The sequence below is a fragment of the Peromyscus leucopus genome, chromosome 16_21 (assembly GCF_004664715.2).
Source record: "Peromyscus leucopus breed LL Stock chromosome 16_21, UCI_PerLeu_2.1, whole genome shotgun sequence".
In the NCBI taxonomy this organism is placed as follows: Eukaryota; Metazoa; Chordata; class Mammalia; order Rodentia; family Cricetidae; genus Peromyscus; species Peromyscus leucopus.
In genome coordinates this window covers 30,475,075-30,494,811 of record NC_051084.1, presented here as the reverse complement: position 1 = coordinate 30,494,811, position 19,737 = coordinate 30,475,075, and the positions used below count along the sequence as shown (strand labels likewise).

Here is a 19,737-nt window from a genome sequence, read left to right as displayed (position 1 = left end):
TTGTTTGAACTATTGATAGCATGAGTTATTTATTGATAAGCATAAGTATAAAAATATGCTATGTAACTCAGCACTTAAGTTTTCATCTGTGAGAACTGCTTGAGTTATCAGTAAAGCACATAAAATACATACCTGTCTAGAGACTCCCTTGTCCCCTTTCATTTATCCTCATATATTAAAGCAAAGCATCACAGAAGAAGCTGTCTAATATAATTCCATGCTATAAATACAGTGGATACTCACAGTGTTGCATCATTAACTCATTATGCAAACAAGTGTTAATATTTTCTGGGTATGTTTGAAGCATACTTCATTCAAATGAATGAGTAGTGAATGGTTCAGTTACATCCACAAATACCAACCTCCAGGTTGTACCCCGTGCCTTCCCAGTTAATATATACCTCTTTTCCTGCCTCTTTATCTCTCTGATTTCTCCTCATCATTTCTACTTATGATTTATTTCTCCTTAGCATAAGCATTTTGTTAGTAATCTTGAATAAGAATGAAAAATTCACATTTCACAATTAATATTTAATTCTTGTTTGGCAATCCTTTTGGGTGTTTTTTTTTATTGTTAGTTTTGAGATATTCTAAGGCTAACTCTTTCCTAATGTAATCAATACTTGCTTGAAGGATTCTTTGCTATTCTTCTAGCATAACTCTTTATGTATTTTCTCACTTTTAAAAAGAAATTTTTGCTATTTAATTTTAAATTTACACTCATGAGTATTATATATCTGACCATGATCATCAAATATTTAATTTTTAATTAACATTTCTTAGATGATTTCACACATATGGCCATGCATGTGAGGGTGACATGCTCATATAAGGGTGAGCACTCTCACCCTTATAACCTCCTCTGTCTCTCTACCTTCCAGTTCACCAGACTTCTCACAAAGCTCCCTCACACATGCATATCTAATCATTTGTGTGTGTGTGTGTGTGTGTGTGTGTGTGTGTCACTGAGTTCCACCAAAGCCATCTGTGTGACCATGGCTTTGGAACTAGCCATTGGAACTAGCCTAGTGGCCTCAGCAATGGGTACACAACTAAAAGCCTCCTCCTCATAAAAAACAAACAAACAAACAAAAAACCACTATTAATAGCCAATGCCCACCATTAAAGAGCAGGGATCTATAAGGCCCTCCCCCTTCCATAATTGATTGTTGGTAGAGCCAGTCTTGTGTGGGCCCAGTGTATACTGTATCCACTCTAATTTGTTTTATGGGAAAATCTAAGGCTTGTAGCTTATGTTGCTTTGTTGTAAATACTAGAAGCCACACTTTTCTCTATATTCTACATCCTTGATAAAATCAGAGAGGCTGAAATTTTATTTCCTTTCTCATTTTGTGACTCTCTATGTTGCTCCTAAATACACCTTTACAGATTTGCCAAATACACAAATGATAGACAAAGAGATCTTAAAGGTGTTTATAATATTAGGTTGTCCTGATGGAATCTTTCTTTATTATTAAAATTTTTTTCTTTCCTTTTACATACCAACCCCTGTTCCACCTCCCTCCCCTTCTCCCACTCTCCTGCACATACCCCCATCATACCCCCATTCCATTCTCATAGAGGGTAAAGGCCTCCCTTGAATAGTCAACACAGGCTGGCATACCAAGTTGGGGCCCGACCTAGCCCCTGCCCTCCGCATCAAGGCTGAGTAAGGCATTGCACCATAGGGAATGGGTTCTAGAAAGCCGGTTCCTGCACCAGAATAAGTCCTGGTCCCATTGCCACTGAAAGGGGGTCAGAACCATGATGGGAAAAAACACAAAGATAGCTGACCCAAGCTAGTGGGAGTTCATGGACTCTGGACTGACAGCTGGGGAGCCTGCATGGGCAGAACTAGGCCCTCTGAATGTTAGTAAAAATTGTGTGGCTTGATGTGTTTGTGTGTCCTCTGATGACATCTTACAGTCAAATATTAATATCAAGTGAAATGTATGGGACAATGAGAACAGAAACATAGGAATAAAAAAAATGGCTACAGAGGTAGTCTCAACACAATGTGTATGAAGTTCATGAATGATTTCAAAATTTTTAGTATAAGAAAGCAGTTTGTATATCAAGATATCTGTGTATTATTTCTCCTGAAGTTGTACATAAAATGTTTTTTACATTAAAAAAGGACAAATACTATAGAATTGTATTACATGAAATATATAGAATATACAAATTCACAGAGACAGAAAGATTAGATGTTATTTCAAGATGGAAAAGAAAGGAATATAGAGCAATGATTTCCTAAGTATAGAATCTCTGTTTTGTGTGATGGATAAGACCCACAAACAGACAGTAGTATCAGGACATAATATCATGAATGTAATAAATTAATACAATTAATGCAATTAATGAATATCATACAGTTTTTGAATGAATACTGTGAATGTAATCAATGAATACCACAAATATAATTAATATCATGAGCATAATTAATGAATATCATGAGTGTAATTAAAAAATAAATAAAAAATAAAAATAAATAAAAAAGAAAGCAGTTTGACAGGTGGCAGTGGCACATGCCTTTAATCCTGGCACTCAGGAGGCAGAGCCAGGCAGATTATTGTGAGTTCAAGGCCAGTCTGGTCTAGAAACCCTGTCTCGAAAAATCAAAACACACACACACACACACAGAGAGAGAGAGAGAGAGAGAGAGAGAGAGAGAGAGAGAGAGAGAGAGAGAAAGCAGTTTGATTATAATTTGCTTAAATCTCAAAATATGGAAACGTGCACTAACTGTGGATATTAGATTACAAGTGAATAGAAGCATCGATAATTACTGGGTTAGGGTAGTCACAAAGAAACAATCTTTATGTAATTTCCACAATAGCATAAAACCTTTTTATGCTACATTTTAAAACCCATAACTTTGCCAGGTGTTGGTAGTGGTACATGCCTTTAATCCCAGGACTCAGGAGGCAGAGGCAGGCAGATCTCTGTGAGTTCTAGGCCAGCATGGGCTACGGAGTAAGTTCCAGGCCAGGCTCCCAGCTGCACAGAGAAACTCTGTCTTAAAAAACCCCAAAACAAAAACAAATAAACAAAACAAAACAGAAAAAACCTACAACTTGATAAGTAGGTGGTATTCCATACAAATTTTTAGATACCTCATAATCTATATGTACTTGGAGATAATATATGACACATAATCCTAAAAGATAGATGTTAATGTTTACAAGTATTATGCCTAATTTTAAATAAAATGATAATTGCATTTATATTATGTTTTTCCATTCTTGAATATTAGACTATACCAACATGTACATACATATTTGAATGCTATTTATGGGCAGGTATGCCATCAGTATTTGAAATGACACATTGTTTCCTCAAAATACTGATACATAGTATTATGAAAAAGATCGAAAGATTCAAATTCCCTTGCACTGTGGGAAAATATGTTAATATATTTATTATTTATGTCCATTTATTCATTCAGTGAACTTAAACATTTTATGCGGTTATATTCATTTTAAAAAGAAATTGTAAAAACACAAAAATATGCTTAGAAATAGTAGTCATATAAGTCTTTTTTATGCCTATTTTAGTGGGACACTGTTTATAGAGTTTTTCATGGCTTAAATGATTAAAGGGTTCAGTGGAATTTGTTTCCAAATTATATTCCATGCTTCCTTACTTGAATAGCTGGAAATCCTGAATATATAAACTGCGCATTTCCTTCACTGGATTAATTGCAAGCTCTTTGCCTGCATGGGTAGTAGTAGCATGTGACTTTGTGCAGTTGGCATCATTGAATGCTGGCTGAGTGCATTGAAGGTAATTCATGGTCACAACTCTGATCAAACACTGTACTGTGCTGTAATAGAGGGATGGGTGGGGGCTGGCTGGTAGAAGCAGGAAAGCTCATGTGTAAACTTGCAGACCTCCAGTATCTTACAGTCTGTCTCCTGTTTTATTTTCTGTCCTTGTGCTCAGACTAACACGCCTCTTGTCTACTTCCAACCAATTTACTGTAAATTGGGGCATGAAATTCAGGTAACTAAGCTTATGTGCGGAGTGGAAGAGAATAAGATTTGAGTTACATACTGTAATGAGTGGGTTTCTAGAGCTTGTTTGAATTGCATACAGTCTTCCCAATATTTATTTATTGAGTTGCTCAAAAATTTATATACTGTATGCTTGCATAGCACAAGAGCCTATCAGCACCCTGCAATAATGATTTAGGGAAGCTCAATGCAATTGTGTTTTAATTAGTTTAAATCTTTACAGCAGCTAGTGTTCAAAGAATTAAATGTGCAGACATTTAGATGTGTTGTAGTTATAGTATTTTTATGTACATTTCTGTTGTGTATTAAATAAAAGTAAATAATGTATATGGATGTTATAAAATTTCTAGAATAGTTCTAGGCTCTTTGCAGAGTAAACATTGTATCCTGCACAAAGGCCATATTCTATTCTTGGCTAGCCAGGATTCATCTACCACTTAGAGATCACTTTACAGAGGGGTCTGAGACACATGTGGTAACTCTGAAGGAGCCCCTTGATTATTTCGATAAGATACTTTTGAAGAAGTGTCCAGAAAATGAATAACTGTAACAAAGGAAAAAGTGAAATAAAAAGAACAGTTAACAGCATCTGCTGATTGTTTACATGGAATGAAAATCATCTTGTGGAAAACAGATGACATCCCCTCCTCTCCGTTCTCCAGTGCCGAGTCCAGGCTGTCCGATAGCGAGAAAGGAGAGCAGGCGTGAAGAATTGTCTAATAGCTAGCAATTGCCAAAACTGTAACAGAGTGCCTCAGAAAGCTGTGCATGCCTGTTATTGAAAGAGATAAGAAAAAGATAAAAAAAATAGTAAGAGATGAAGTGAGAAAGATATAGATAGCTCAACAACAGCCTTAGAGGCTGCTCAGATCTGAGGAGGTCATTGTTGTACTGAGGCTGTCTGGACCTCACTTTGTTGGGAAGAAAAATATAGTCAGTATTCCTGTTTCCCCAAAGAAGCTTCTCAGAGGTTTAGTGACCGTCTTATGCCTACCAAAGTCACCAAGACTGTAACACATATAATATAGTATACATTTAAGAGTACTATTTGTGGGGATATATTCTTCCAGTCATGAAAATTGATTTTGGAAGATGATATATAATAGGTCCACTGTTTTGGGGGTTTTTCTGAATCACTTCAAAGTAATTTGAAACGTTGTAGCCGTCCATATCTTAATATTGTTATAGTCAAGTCCAAACATTATGGATAGCCTCATACTGAATAAACTTAACAACCATCTACTAAAGTTATGTGATATCCAGTCTGTGTTCAGTCTCTCTGTCTGTAGCCCGAATGTGTTTTGTGGATTTTATACTTTCCTGAAAGTTAGATACAAACTGTCTTCACATATAATTATTTTATATGAAGTAAAAATACTTGAGTATTTAAGAGGCCATTTTTTAAATAGAGAGTGATTTACACTTGACCTTTATGGTCATAATTTCCATTTTGTGGCGTGTATATTACCATAGTTTAAATTGCTTATTTTTATTAATAAAATTCTAATTCTGTGTTTCTTGGATAGTAGACTATAAAGTCATGTGATGTACCTAGGAATTAATTATTCATTAAAAAGTTTATAGTTGAGGAAAACAGAAAAGTAGTAAAGACAGAATTGCTAGTATGTGAAATTAAATACCACACATTCTCCTATCCTGCTTACTAATAGTTTAAGACCATTTACCTTCTCTGGGACATATAGTTTCTTAATTGTACAGTGTGTGAAATATGTAAGGGTGCACTAGGGGTAATGAGATGAATATAACAATTTAGTATTTCTGTAGTCTTTGTGACTATGGGACTCATTTGCTAAGTCCTACTTTGGGTTGTGCCTTGGTTCTGTGAGTTAGGACAAGTAAATAGTGAGCCCTCCACCCCTCCAAGAGTTTTTTTTTCAAAGTCTTTTAGGATAGTTTAAATATTCTGTGTTCTGTTGGTAAGCGCCACTTACCAAAGACCTTCAAACTTCCAGTTCTATTGTTTATATGCATGCACATACTTTTCATCCAAACACAATTCATATGTGAGTTTATTATTGCTCAGTACACTGAAGTTTAGAATGGTTAAGTTCCTTGCTATATGACTCACACTTGTCAGCATTTAAAGTAGAGTGAAGATCTATGTGAAAATTCATACTTTTTTCCTATTATGCCATCTTCTCCTTATCTTTCATTTTTAAAGGATTATTTATTTACTATTTCTTTATTTGTTAGTTAGTTTGTGTATCTGTTTGAGGAGATGTACACATTTGTATGTGTATGAGGGTGCCATAAGAGGGCATAGAATGCCTTGGAGCTGGAATAATAGGCTTTTGGGGGCATCTGGTCTGACAAGTGTATGCTGGGATCTGAATTCTAGTAGCCCTGATTGTACAGCAAGCACACTAACTGATACAGTCTCCCCAGCTCTTTCCTTACCTTCCTGCAGGTGTAATAAAATCATTCAACAGATCAACATTTTATGCAGAAATGATGAGTTTAATGAAGATTAGAATATCCAGGTAGACAGGAAAAAAGCATCAGAGACACAAGTTAGAAATCCTCCTAGGTGTAGAAGTTTGACATTAGAGTATAGTGTAAGCCACAAAGAAAAGTACATGACCCATACATGTAATATCATGAATGTATTATTTTTTGAGGTCTTGGATTGTTATTTTCAACTATTAGAAATTGAAGTCATGTTATCATGCATTTGGGCTGGACTACCACTGAGCTATTTCTCCAGCATTCCATATTTTCTATATTTGTTTTGATTTAAAAACAGGGTCTTACTAAGTAAGCTAACTGGTTTTGAACTTATTCTATAGCCTAGGATAGCCTTAGACTTCTGATCCTCCTTTCTTGGTCTGTCAAGTGGCTGGGATTATGGCTTATTCCACCAGAACAAGCTAGCTTATAGATAGTCTTATTAATAACTCCCAAATTAAAGTTATTTATTATCAATTATGCTCCTATTTTCAGAGAACTTATATTCTAGGCAAGAGTATCAAAAATCAAAACAATAAAAAGTAGGTTGTCACTACTGGTTTTTTTTCCTTTATTTTATTTTACAATACCATTCAGTTCTACATATCAGCCACGGATTCCTTTGTTCTCCCCCCTCCTGCCCCCCTCCCCCCAACCCACCCCACCGTTGCCACCTCCTCCAGGGCAAAGCCTCCCCCGAGGACTGAGACCAACCTGGTAGACTCAGTCCAGGCAGGTCCTGTCCCCTCCTCCCAGACTGAGCCAAGCGTCCCTGCATAAGCCCCAGGTTTCAAACAGCCAACTCATGCAATGAGCACAGGAGCCGGTATCACTGCCTAGATGCCTCCCAAACAGACCAAGCCAATCAACTATCTCACCCATTCAGAGGGCCTGATCCAGTTGGGGGCCCCTCAGCCCTTGGTTCATAGTTCATGTGTTTCCACTCGTCTGGCCATTTGTCCCTGTGCCTTATCCAACCTTGGTTTCAACAATTCTCGCTCATATAAACCCTCCAAGTGGGAGTAATGAAGGGCGAGGATCAAGGGAAAGAGAGCCTGTGGGAGAGGGAGATCCCAGCTGGATCAAGAACAGAGAGTGAGAACAAGAAATAGGAGATCATGGTAAATGAAGACCACATGAGAAAAAGAAGAAACAAAGTGCTAGAGAGGCCCACAGAAATCCACAGGGATGGCCCTACAATAGACTGCTGGCAATGGTCGAGAGGCAGCCGGAACTGACCTACTCTGGTGATGGGATGGCCAAGCACCCTAGTGGTCATGCTAGAAACCCCATCCAATGACTGAGGGATCTGAATGCAGAGATCCATGTCTGGGCCCCTGGGTGGAGCTCCGGGAGCCTAATTAGCAAGAAAGAGGAGGGTTGTCACTATTGTTAAGGGTGGTTCTGTTTTCAAAGAATTGGCTTTAGGAAGTTGTATTTTTGTGTTCATTAATGATTAGACAATAACAAAAAACACCGTAAATGTCTATAAACAATGAATTGGTAAGGCATTCTAAATTCTACATAGGGTAGAACCTAAAGAAAGTGCTATTTACTCTTCACAACAGGCCTAGAAAGATGATAAAACTTAGCCCAATAAAGATGAAGAGAAGGGAATAAAAATAATAAATGGATGTACTACAAGGTGTTTATATGAAGCAAGTAGCATTGCTTAGCTGGAGGGTACAGAGTGTGAAAGTAAGAAAGAAAAAGATGAGACAAAGATTCCTACTAATTGCCCTGTGACACTCCAGTTTCATATCTATTTATATAGGCAAAAGAAATGCAAGAATATGTGTAGCTAAAGAAGGAACCAAGATTACTCACTGCCCATAAAAGGCACAAATGGAATATCTTCAAAATGCAGAGAAAAACAAAACAAATGATACCTGCCTACACAGTGCAGTGCCTGCCTCTCCAAACTGTGGAATACCACCCAGTTTATCCAGTGCAATGCCATCCTGTTCCCACAGTGGAGCTCAGTCCTGTTTGCACAGTGGAGTACTATCCTTTTTATACCATAGAACACCATCCAATTTACACCATCGAGCACCATCCTAGCCTATTTACACAGTGGAGTAGTGAAGTACCTGGCAGTTTATACAGTGGAATGCCATTCAGTTTATAGTGAAGTACCATCCTGTTTACAAAATAGAGAGCTGTTCTGTTTACACTGTGAAGCACCTGCCTGTTTATGTAGGACAGTGGAATACTATCCAGTTTATCCAGTTTACACAGTGGAGTACTGTCCAGTTTACACAGTAGATAGAGTACCACCCTATTTACACAGTGAAATACAATCCTGTTTACAAAGTGGAGCATTGTCCTGTGTACACATTGGAGTACCATCCATGCATGTCAGCAAGCAGAACATAAATGTGTGCATCACTTAAGTTGCAGGTCAGATATGAGTGCTCAGCTTGCAACAGCAACTACAAGAGTTTGTGGATTATGATTGTTTATCTATGGGTTCAGAAATCCAATTACTGCTTATCTTTCTAGGAGATCATTAGATAAAGACATTTAAAGGATTAGAGTACACTAATGATATGTTTTATTTGATTCTGTTGCTAGGAACATAGATTTTTTTTTCAAATTGTAAAAATAATTCTAGAGAAATAGTTACCCCACAGAAGAGCATCCCAACTGGTTATCTGATATCAAATGCTCAGTGCTGAAACACGCATAAAAGTAACATTGTATAGACTGAGAAGGCTATATATATGTGTGTGTATCTATATCTATATGTATATATATACATATATATATCAACAATTAATAAAAAAGAAGCTACTAATTTTGAAAGAGCACAGAAGGGTATATGCAATGTTGTGAAGGGAGGAAAGGGAAGGGGGAATTGTTGTAATTATATTATAATTTCAAAACATAAAATAAATAATTAAAAATAGTTTCAATGATATATTTATGGCCTAAATATTTTCCTGTTTTATTTTCTTATTAAATAAATGGTAAGAATTATAATTGAATTGTTTATTTCAATGAAGTAAACATTCAAATGGAAGAAGAAATTAATGCCAGAAAGTAGAGATGGAAATACATAGGATGAGATGGACACACAATGAAATGTAACAGATGATGTGAACACGATTTGTCCTTAGCAGAATAGAATAATAAAGAAAAGCCAGGGTTGCATTCCATGAGATTTCTAGCCTGTATGGAACACTTACTTTGAGAAACATTAATCAAATGTGTAGATTTGTTTGGCTAGATTTGGTTTTCTTTACTCTATGATTAAATATTTCTAGAAATGTAGGCACTCAGTACAGTCTAGGAAGAAAGGAAGCTGCCGAGATTGCAGAGAGAAAATGGATTCTGAGAAGTGTGTGTATTGGAGAATATCTCCAAGGACAATGTGGATGTTTTGGTACATTTGGGATGATATTACTCATGTTTTTTGGCATGGTAATAAAATGAGAATTCCTGGCTACACTTAATGGTTTGAATCCTGGTTCAAAGGTTGCCTGACACTAGACTCTATTAACCTGCTGAGTCTCTTGGAGATACTTATTTTCCCTATGTGTGAATTGGGATAACCCTGGTACTTATGGGGCTTTTATGAAGATAGGACCCCAGTTAAATAAAGGATGCCTAGAGAGAGTTTGGCACAAGTCATTGATGGCTATTTTTCATCATCTTTGGTTTTAAGTTCCCGAATCAATAGATACACAGTGAGGTATCATTCATATGACAAGAACCCAAAAAGCTATTTTTATCAGAATTCTGTTTTATAGATACTGAGCCTAGACCTATAGACATCCTGGCTATATATGTCAGAGTTTCTACTTAACCTCATTTGTCTTAAGTTTCACTCTTATTTCTTTTCATACCTTGTATAAAATCAGAATGCATTTTTTTTTTATCTGGAATCCTTAACATCAAGTATTCTCTTGGGTTTTACTTTTAAATTTTCCTAGTGATTGAAATTGATTGATGGCATTTAATAAATTATTCATAGATCCACTTAAACCCTTCAGTAAAAGGTGTCTGACAGTAATTTAATGTTTCATTATTGTTGCTGTCCTGTGCAAAGAAATACTAGAATCCTCCAGAACTTACAATTTTACAAACTCTTGCTCAACTTCTGACCAATCTTTTGTCACAGCTGAAAGTCATTTGATTGTAACTCACCATGTGAGTTGAGTGCATGTTGCATGCAACCTCTGAGTTTCCTATCTATGACAGTTTCCATTAGCATGCTGTCCAGTAATCTACTGGGCTTCCTCAAGAGAAGGGTGGAAGTTGTAATTACTGTCATTTTTTTCTGAGGAAACTTATGCAAGGGGATTAAGGACTTCCTAGAGATCATATAGGAGGTCAGTGACATTCTTAATAATAATAATAATAATAATAAGAAGAAGAATTATAATTATAATAATAAACAACCCAGAACAGCCAGCACCACAGACTCATTACCTCTCAGATGTAGGATATACAATGATGCCTCTGTTGAATCTATTCACAGTTATTAGTACTTGAGTGTGTAAACATTTTATGAGAAGAGAAAAATAATGACCAGTATTCAAGATGGAGAAAACCTATTTCTATTTCGAAGCTCGTTTAACGGGTTGATAGCTTACAATTTACTTAACATACTTGTGCATTACTTTTGATTCTGGTAGTAGTGAGCTGTGTCTTCCTTTATGTCCCTTGCCATATGCCAGCAGTCGTAAAAGCTGCTTGGCTCCTAACACTCTGCATAGGACACATTTCCTAAGAGAGAAAGCAAAGGAAAAAAGAAGAAACAACTTTCAATTGCTAAGAAGGAAAAATTGTATAGCTCAATAATTAAAAATCTAGCCTCTGGGCTGGAGAGATGGCTCCACAACTAAAGAGCAGACACTGTTCCTGAGGAAGACCTGAGTTCAGTTCCCAACTTTCTGTCACAACAGCCCTACGGGGGAATTTCACCTCTGTCCCTCACAGCCACTGTCAACAATGTGCTCATACACACCCCCACACGAACATCCCCTGCACTCTCTCCACACTGCCCCCCACATAGACACACATATACAAACATATATGAATAATTAAAAATAAAATGAATCTTAAAAAAAAAAATTCTAGCCTCGGGAAGCTTAACCTTTGTCTTCAAAGGAAATAGAATGAAAAAATGAAAATGTACTGGAAATATGAATACACATCGATAAGTTTTCTTTTGAATAAGAAATATGTCATTTAATGAATGCTTAATACATGTGAGGCTTATGCTAAGGAATTTAAGAAAGCCTTACTGTTGGCTCCATTTGCTGTGTTAGACGTCCAGCCAAGGCAGCCTAATCCTGCAAGTCTTAATGACACCAGGCTGAGAGCCTAGGTTAGGTTACTAATAAGCCAATAATAAATGACAGAACATACATATTGATACTTTGATTTGTATTTTTGTTTGTATTTTCTACTTACCATTATTTTAATAATGAACCCATTAGAACTCACTATGTAGACCAAGCTGGCCTCAACCTACCAGAGATCCTTCTGCCTCTGCCTCTTGAGTGCTGGGATTAAAGGTGTGCACAACCTCACCTAGCCTAATTTCTCTATTTAATTTAGCTAAACTTTTTTTGTGATTATATACTATTGACCCTGTGAGTAATGTTTTTACTATTTGAGCCTAATATTCAGAAAATCACAAAGCTTTCTGATATTCCTTTCCCAGCTATAGATGCCTATTCACCAGAATCCAGAAACACTTGCAAATATCATATGCTCTATGTAGATAGTCTAATAATCTTCAACAGTCATGTTCTGTCCATTTTAAAACACCCCTTTTCTATCTACATACACCTACTACTAGAAAATATCTGAAATTCTAGTGTGTATTTATATGTATGTGTGTGTGTATGTGCAGATGTTCATGGTTGTATCTGTGTGTGTATGTCTTCTCTGTGTACATGCATGTGTCTATATATGTTATATGTGAGTGTATATTTGTATGTGAGTGTATTTGTATGTGTGTCTATCTGAGCGTGTGTGTATCTGAGTATGTGTGCATGAATGAGTGTGTGTGTTTGTGTGTGTGTGTGTGTGTGTGTGTGTGTGTGTGTGTGTATGTGTGTGTGTTGCTGGGACTGGATCTGGACCTAATTGTTTGACAATATAATTGAAAGGACAGCTTCATGAAATTTTATGGTCTTTAAAGTATCAAATCATTTTCACTTCAAGATTCTTTTTTTTTCCCTATCTGATAAAACTGACAGATCCTAGGTGCCGAGGTTGAGAATTTGGTGGTGTTAGAATTTGCATGGTTTCCCACCAAAGCCTCATTTCAGATGCAATGGGAAGATGCAATTTGCATGCTGTTAAGAATGTAACATATCCACGGAGTGCTATCATGCCAAAGCAGATGATGTTTGCTGCTTGAGCAGCACCTCTAGACCTGGTATGCTAATAAGGAAGGATGCCCTTCATAAATCCTGCCCTTTACTCTTATTCTTCCATGGGAACAGTGTATATGCTAATGTGGATCTGAATTTTTTGCACGTACAAAATATACGTATAATCTATAAGTTTATGTCAGCATATGCTGTAATTGTTTATGAATGTATATACAGTGTTTAAGGATATATATGTGTATATATGTATACACACACACACAAATACACACACATAGGTAAGTAGACATAGTGTCATTTCAAGCAGATTTTGTTTAACTTTGTCTTTTGAAGTGTTCTATTAATATAATGAAAAGTATATAAAGAATATGCATTTTTAATAAATGTGATGCTTCAATTGTAATAATTTTAAATTTTGATATATTAGAAAAATAGTAGCAGGTTATTTTATGGTGGAGGATTAAAATGTCAGGCACCAATGTCTACCTTTCTAACCTCAAATGTAGCTGTATAGTTTGAGAGCAAATACTTAAATTGTGTAGCTTTTTCCATTTGAATCCAATAGGAAACTTTAGATTGGATGACTTAGGCTCTAAGTATCTTGATTTTAAGTGAAATCTTTGTGTAAGTGTCCTGTAGTGACTGCTTCTTCCTAAGATGCTGCCTTTGCAGAGGAATGATTTTAAATTGAATTACCACATTTCAGGCTAAGATGACTCAACTGCCCGAGGCAGAGAAGGAAAAGATTGCCGAGCAAGTCGCTGATTTCAAGAAGGTGAAGAGCAAGCTGGATGCTGAGATCGAGATCTGGGACGATACGAGCAATGACATCATTGTTCTCGCCAAGAAGATGTGTATGATCATGATGGAGATGACGGACTTCACGAGGTAATTGCATGGGAAGCGATGTGTGACAGCTGCCGATGACTACATGTTTGTCAGGTGGCTGAAATTTCCAAGTTTCTCCGAGTGACAAGGGAAAGGTAAACATGGAATTAGAAAGTTACAGATGTACAAGTCCAGAATCGTGGTAAACACAGCACCATTTCTTACGAAGCCATTACGTCATACTCTCTTACCTTCACACTCTGCAGCAGGGACCACACTGTTTCATGCTAACACACTATCTGTCCACAGAAATGGATAACTAGGGCATGCTCTCTCTGAAGCTTGTGAGTGGTTGATACCCATTGCAACATCATCAGAATTTGTGGCCCGTGGCATTCCTGAAATCACAAATCAGTGTATCTGAAACCCCAATTCATAGTGATGGCATTGCATATGTATTCCAGAAGCAATACAGATGTTTAAAAATGTTTTGGGACTTTGTAGTAGCACAGTCAGACTGACCCTGTTTTCTGTAGAGTCACCACGGCAGTAGGACCCTGTACATGTATCCTGAAAACTGGAGAGACTTCAAGGTCCTCATCCCTTATCCCTGACTGCTTAGGTCCCGTGGCTGTGGGATGCTCACTTGAAAATGAGGATTTCCCAATGAGTGAAAAACTGACGAGTGTCATCAACCTCTTGTAGCTTGATTAACAGGCCTCAGACCCTTGCTTTCTCCATTTTCTGGTACTAACTGCTTGTTCCTTTAAACCCATTAACTGACCCTAGTTCAGTGTGATGGCAGTGTGAGAAATAATACAGTTGGATGCTAAGAAGTTGTAGAGACCCAAATTTAAAAGGCTACCACACAGGAAAAGAATCAGAAGCCCAGACTGAACAAAATGAAGAGAAAAAGTTAATTATGGAAGTTCTTGAAGAGGAAATGGCCAAATGTGAATAGGCACAGGTTACTGAGTCCAAGGTCAAGGACTCCTGAGTCACTTGCCCAAGATACCTTTATGTAGCATTGCTTTAAGCATGTCTACTCAATGAGGGAGCCCTCTCAGTGGCACTGACCTATTTTGGGAGCACTTTGATGAAGATTTTTGTCTCTATAGTGTTGTGAGTATGCTTTTATGAAAATTTTCCTTAATCCTTCATGGGCTGAAACCTCCTTACTGGAATATTCCAGTGAGTAGATTCCTGTCAATGTCACTCTATGCAACCAATGGGAACAGTTCTATGTCTGGGGTTAGGGTCTTCCCAGGCCAAAAATCTGCCTAGCTGCTGAGTCTGGATTGAAAGGTAGACTATGAGTCCTATGTGAAAACTAAATCCTGACAGTGAAGAGACCCTTACCCTGATTCCAGAACATGTATCCTGGGAAGGGACTTTCCAGTATGTGAGCAAGTTTTCAATAAAGGCAAAATCTTCAAGAGAACATCTCTTGCAGTTGCCTAGCTACCTACACCCATCCTTTAGGAAAATGGAGGTCATTAAGGGAAACAGAATGTTGAAAAACAGGTTGTAAATGTCTTCACATAATTAACCAAAGAGCAGTAAGATGTGCAATGCTTCTCCTACCAGTTGCTAAGGAATATAAAACTGAAACAAAACTTACTTAGTCTTCATGTTGCTACTAGAATCGCAGAACAGAAAACTACCCTGTGACAGACATGTTACATGTATGAAACTATTATATCACAACATACTACACGCAAAACAACTTTATGATGGAATAATGAATAAGTGCAATTTTATATCATAATTAATTGATAACACGTAATGCTCTTCGGTGGTAAGATTGAGAACAAGTTTCCAAGCGTCACACACAAGAATTGAAAAATTGAATGACCTAAAAATTCTGTTTCAATCGAAGGTTCTAAATAATACTAAAATGAAAATATAACATGGTAAACATTGTAACAAGGACTAGCTACCATGTGTGATTCTTTTATAATAAATGACAAACTAGATATGCACATAAATCACTGCTTTTAAGTGACTTGATTAGTAAATATTTGAAGATAATTCACGCAAAAGTAAGTGATGTACAGTTGTTCAAAATCTTTTAAAAAGTCAACCTAGAATGCATGGTGTGAAAAAAACATGTCAGGAGATGGAACGTAGTATGTGCTGAAAGCCTTTGTCATCTATGAGCCCTGTTTCTGGATCTGTAGTTCACTTCAGGTACTGTGTTTGCAAGGAATAATCTGAAACAAGCCTTTTTAAAAATTAATTCAACCAGTATTATTGGTTGATTTTGTTTTTAATTTAATGTTTAATTAAATTTGGTCTTAGACAACTTTACATGCATGCACAGGGAATGCTGACTGCTCTCACCCCTCATATCTCTCTCTCTCTCCCCTGTGTATTCCCCTCCTCCCCATTAGTCTCTCTCTGACATTCACATCTGCTTAATATGCTTTGTTAACTGAGATTAACCAGGCCTTTCTCTGTGGGTTTAGAGGGATCTGTTGGCGTCTCATGGATTGAGCAGTGGGTATGTAGCTAAAGACAGTGACTCCCTTCTTTCAGCAAGGGGCAAGGAAGGTACTGAGTGTGATAGTCACCATACAGTTACTCCCCACACTACCATCTATGTAAAAAATAGAATGAGCTGCTGGATAAAGAAGAGGATATCAAAAATAAAACCAACTCTTTGAAAGGATTTTAATGGGATGTAAACTATTCAATGAAACAGAAAAGCGCTCTGACCTACATTTTGTGAGACGGTATCTGTGACTATTCTATCCCTATTCATGCTTTGTCTTGTTTAGTGCAAAAATCATCCTCCAAAACAGAATTTGGTTCCATTTTGTATTCCATTGAAAGAAAATCCACTTTCCAGAGCTAAAAGGGAGTAAGATGCCACTCCAAATGTCATTGGAAAGCAAGAATATTGAACTTATATTGTACCTAGCATTTCATTATGAATGTCCTTTAGTTATCAGTTTCTATTTTTCCCATTTAAACTCTTGACAGATTTTTTTCTAGTCATAGCCTGTAGCTTGATAATACTCTCTCTTTGCTTCTCATGCACAGAATAATTGAGTTTTGGTCTATGCTTCAGTGTCTGCAGGCAGACATTCTAACAATCTCTTTATCTCAGTGTCTCTCTGTCTTCCTCCATCTCTTACCACGTGCATCTTTAACTCTTTCTCCCCTTATCTTCACTTCCCCCAGTCATTGACCACACACATATATACAATATAGGCATGTATGTAGTTTTCCATAGGAACCAACATTAGTCCATAGTATTAAGCAATAATATATTTTGGAGTTTCCTTATGGATGACTTATTCATAATTTAAGCTTTCTAAGATTTGCTGGTGCTGTATGACAATTATGGAATCATTTTTGAAAAATAGTTTCTAATTTAGTTTGGATTGGCCCCTAAGCTAGCATCAGTTAACTAAATTTCAATTATTTCATACAAACTTTCCACACATTAATAGGGGATTAGCTTCTTGTCATCAAAATAACTCTTTTAGACACCCAGAATTTCATCTTTATAAGATGTACAAAAGAATGTACATTTAAAATGATCTTGTATGATATTGTCTTAGCCAGTGTTCTGTTGCTATGAAGAGACATCATGATCATGGCAACTCTTGTAAAAGAAAGCGTATACTTGGGGCTGACTTATAGTTTCAGGGGTTCAGTCCATTATCATCATGGCAGGAAGCATGGCAGCATGCAGGCAGACATGGTGCTGGAGAGGTAGCAGAAAATTCTGTATCTGGATCTTCAGACAGTAGGATGAAAATGACTCTGGGCTTGGCATGGGCTTTACAAATCTCAAAGCCCACCCCTATTGATACACTTCCTCCAACAAGGCCACTCCCTGGTGACCAAGCATTCAAATCTATGAGCCTATGGGGGCCATTCTCATTCAAACCAGCACAAATGTATTCATTAGATTTCAGTAAATCTGTTGCTTGTACTTTGACATGAGCATGTGTCTATATAGCAGGGATTGAGATGCTGAAAATACTCCATGGAGAAGGTATTGATGAAATGACACTAGATAAACTCAAAAGAAAGCAGGGCCAAAACAGAAAATGTGCTGCAATGCTGAGCGCAGGTCTGGTCCATCATACTTCATAGCTTTGATGACTAGAAGCATAAAATCAAGGGGATCAAAATTGAGAACTTCCATGGACTTTGACTTTTGAGGGAACAGGAAATGTAGAACAGGTGACCAGTGATGCTCCCCTATTTGGGAAATACTACTAACCCCAAAGAAATGACAGAAAGTTATAACACATACCAAACGTATTATCCTCACCACTGTCCAAAATATCAGTCATTAGAAAATGAGAAGTTCATTAGATTGAGGGAAAAGAATGTCCTTGGCCTTGGCACCCTACCCAGCAATGGGAAAATTCCTGCTCAGTAGATGCCAGGGGAATGCAAGATAGCGTTGCAGGTGAGAATCCAGCTCATCTGATATCCCATTCCTCTATGAAACAAACACAAAATTAAAAATAATGCTGATGTACAATAATCCTAAAAAATCAAAATTTAGTATTCCATCTGCCTACCTTCTTCTATTGAAAGGAATAGATGTGGATGTAGATTTTATAAACACATTAAAAAACCAAAGAGACCTGAGCCAGAAAGAGGTGGTGGCATGAAAGCTACAATGATTTAATAAAAGTTAGGGGAAAGTGGTTAAGAGACAAAAAAAAAATATTTAGTGACAAGTTTTCAAGCATCCAAAGAGGAAAAGAGTCAAAGGAAAAAATTTAGAAGGCTCATTAAAAAAAGAAAAATAAGACATTTAACCAAACTGCTGTGTGCAACTGGATAAGTTGGATAAAATCTATGAGCTAATGATAATGAAGTAAAAGATGAGAGGGAAAGAGGCTGAAATGACATAAAAGCAAAGATGATCCCAGCACACATACAATTAAAGTTTTGAAGACTAAGAATAGAATAATGTTTAGGGATAAATCAACATTTTTAATGTATAAAATGAAACCTCAATTTGCATATCAGAAGTCTTATCTATACCTAGGGAACTTGGGCTGGAACAATCCTTGCTAACAGGTTTTATAAAATGTGTCACACACATAATAGCATTCTGTAAATGTACATGTATGTGAAAAAACACAAGGAAACAACTTGAATACTACTAACTCAGAGAAAGAAGCCCATCTTGTCACAAAGGCAAATAACAACATTGTGTCCTTTCTGATCCTTGTGAACACTACCATAATTCAAATAATCTGCTTTTATTTTTGTATATTGCTTACTGAATTATTCTGCAGATTCTGACTTAGGCCACTTCTCTATCATTTCATCTTCCACTTCGACTGCCCTACATTCTAATTTGTCATAGTTCAGTATGAGTGTTTGCTTTATTGTTTCTATTTGAAGCCCTTGATAGTATTATTTTTTATAGGTAATTTATTTCTTGTGTATATCTTAGTCATAACTCAGCTCCCCATTGTGTAGTCTATCATATCTGCCTTGCCCTCTCTTATTCCTCATTAACCCCTGTTCTGTATCCCCTTTGGATTAAATGATGCTAACTCTCATTATATCACTGCATAGTGTTTACATTCTCCGAATAAGTATAACTGAAGCATTCTTACTTAGTCTGTAGGTCAATTCTGAAAGGCTTTGTGTAATATTGATATAATTAGTCTAGGCAGGAAGCAGACGTGAGTACATACACTTATAGCAGAAAGCTGACTTAGATGTGTGTCTAGTCTAATGTGTCTATATAATTCTATGGAAAATAGCACTAGATGGAAAGAAGCATTAACTGAGGTGCAGGGAAATACCAGGCAGACGTCTGGCAATGAAAAGCCTCAGTTCCTCTCACCAAATATCACTCAAATATTCAGAGTGGCTATACCCATTTATGTGGCCTATAACTGTGGGGAAAACATCCCAAGAAACAGAAGTTTGTGCTTTTTGATTACGTATTTCATGATGGAGATTCAAAGGCTGTCCTTGAACTCACTGGGTAAATGACGGTGACCCTGAACTCTTGCTCCTCCTGCCAACCCCCCCAAACAAGTTGGGTCAGAGGCATGTGTATCATGCCTGTTGGCAAGCAGATG

The 19,737-nt window shown here is 37.0% G+C and overlaps 1 protein-coding gene across 3 annotated transcripts in view; it reads left to right on the top strand.

Annotated features, from left to right (window-relative positions):
• The window catches only part of Ctnna3 (catenin alpha 3), a 1,489,259-nt gene that overhangs the window by 1,342,579 nt on the left and 126,943 nt on the right, over positions 1 to 19,737 (top strand). For all 3 annotated transcript variants that reach the window (XM_037199948.1, XM_037199947.1, XM_028881063.2), the window contains one exon: positions 13,539 to 13,720. In XM_037199948.1, coding sequence (XP_037055843.1) covers positions 13,539 to 13,720 — 182 coding nt within the window. The remainder of the gene's footprint in view (positions 1 to 13,538; positions 13,721 to 19,737) is intronic.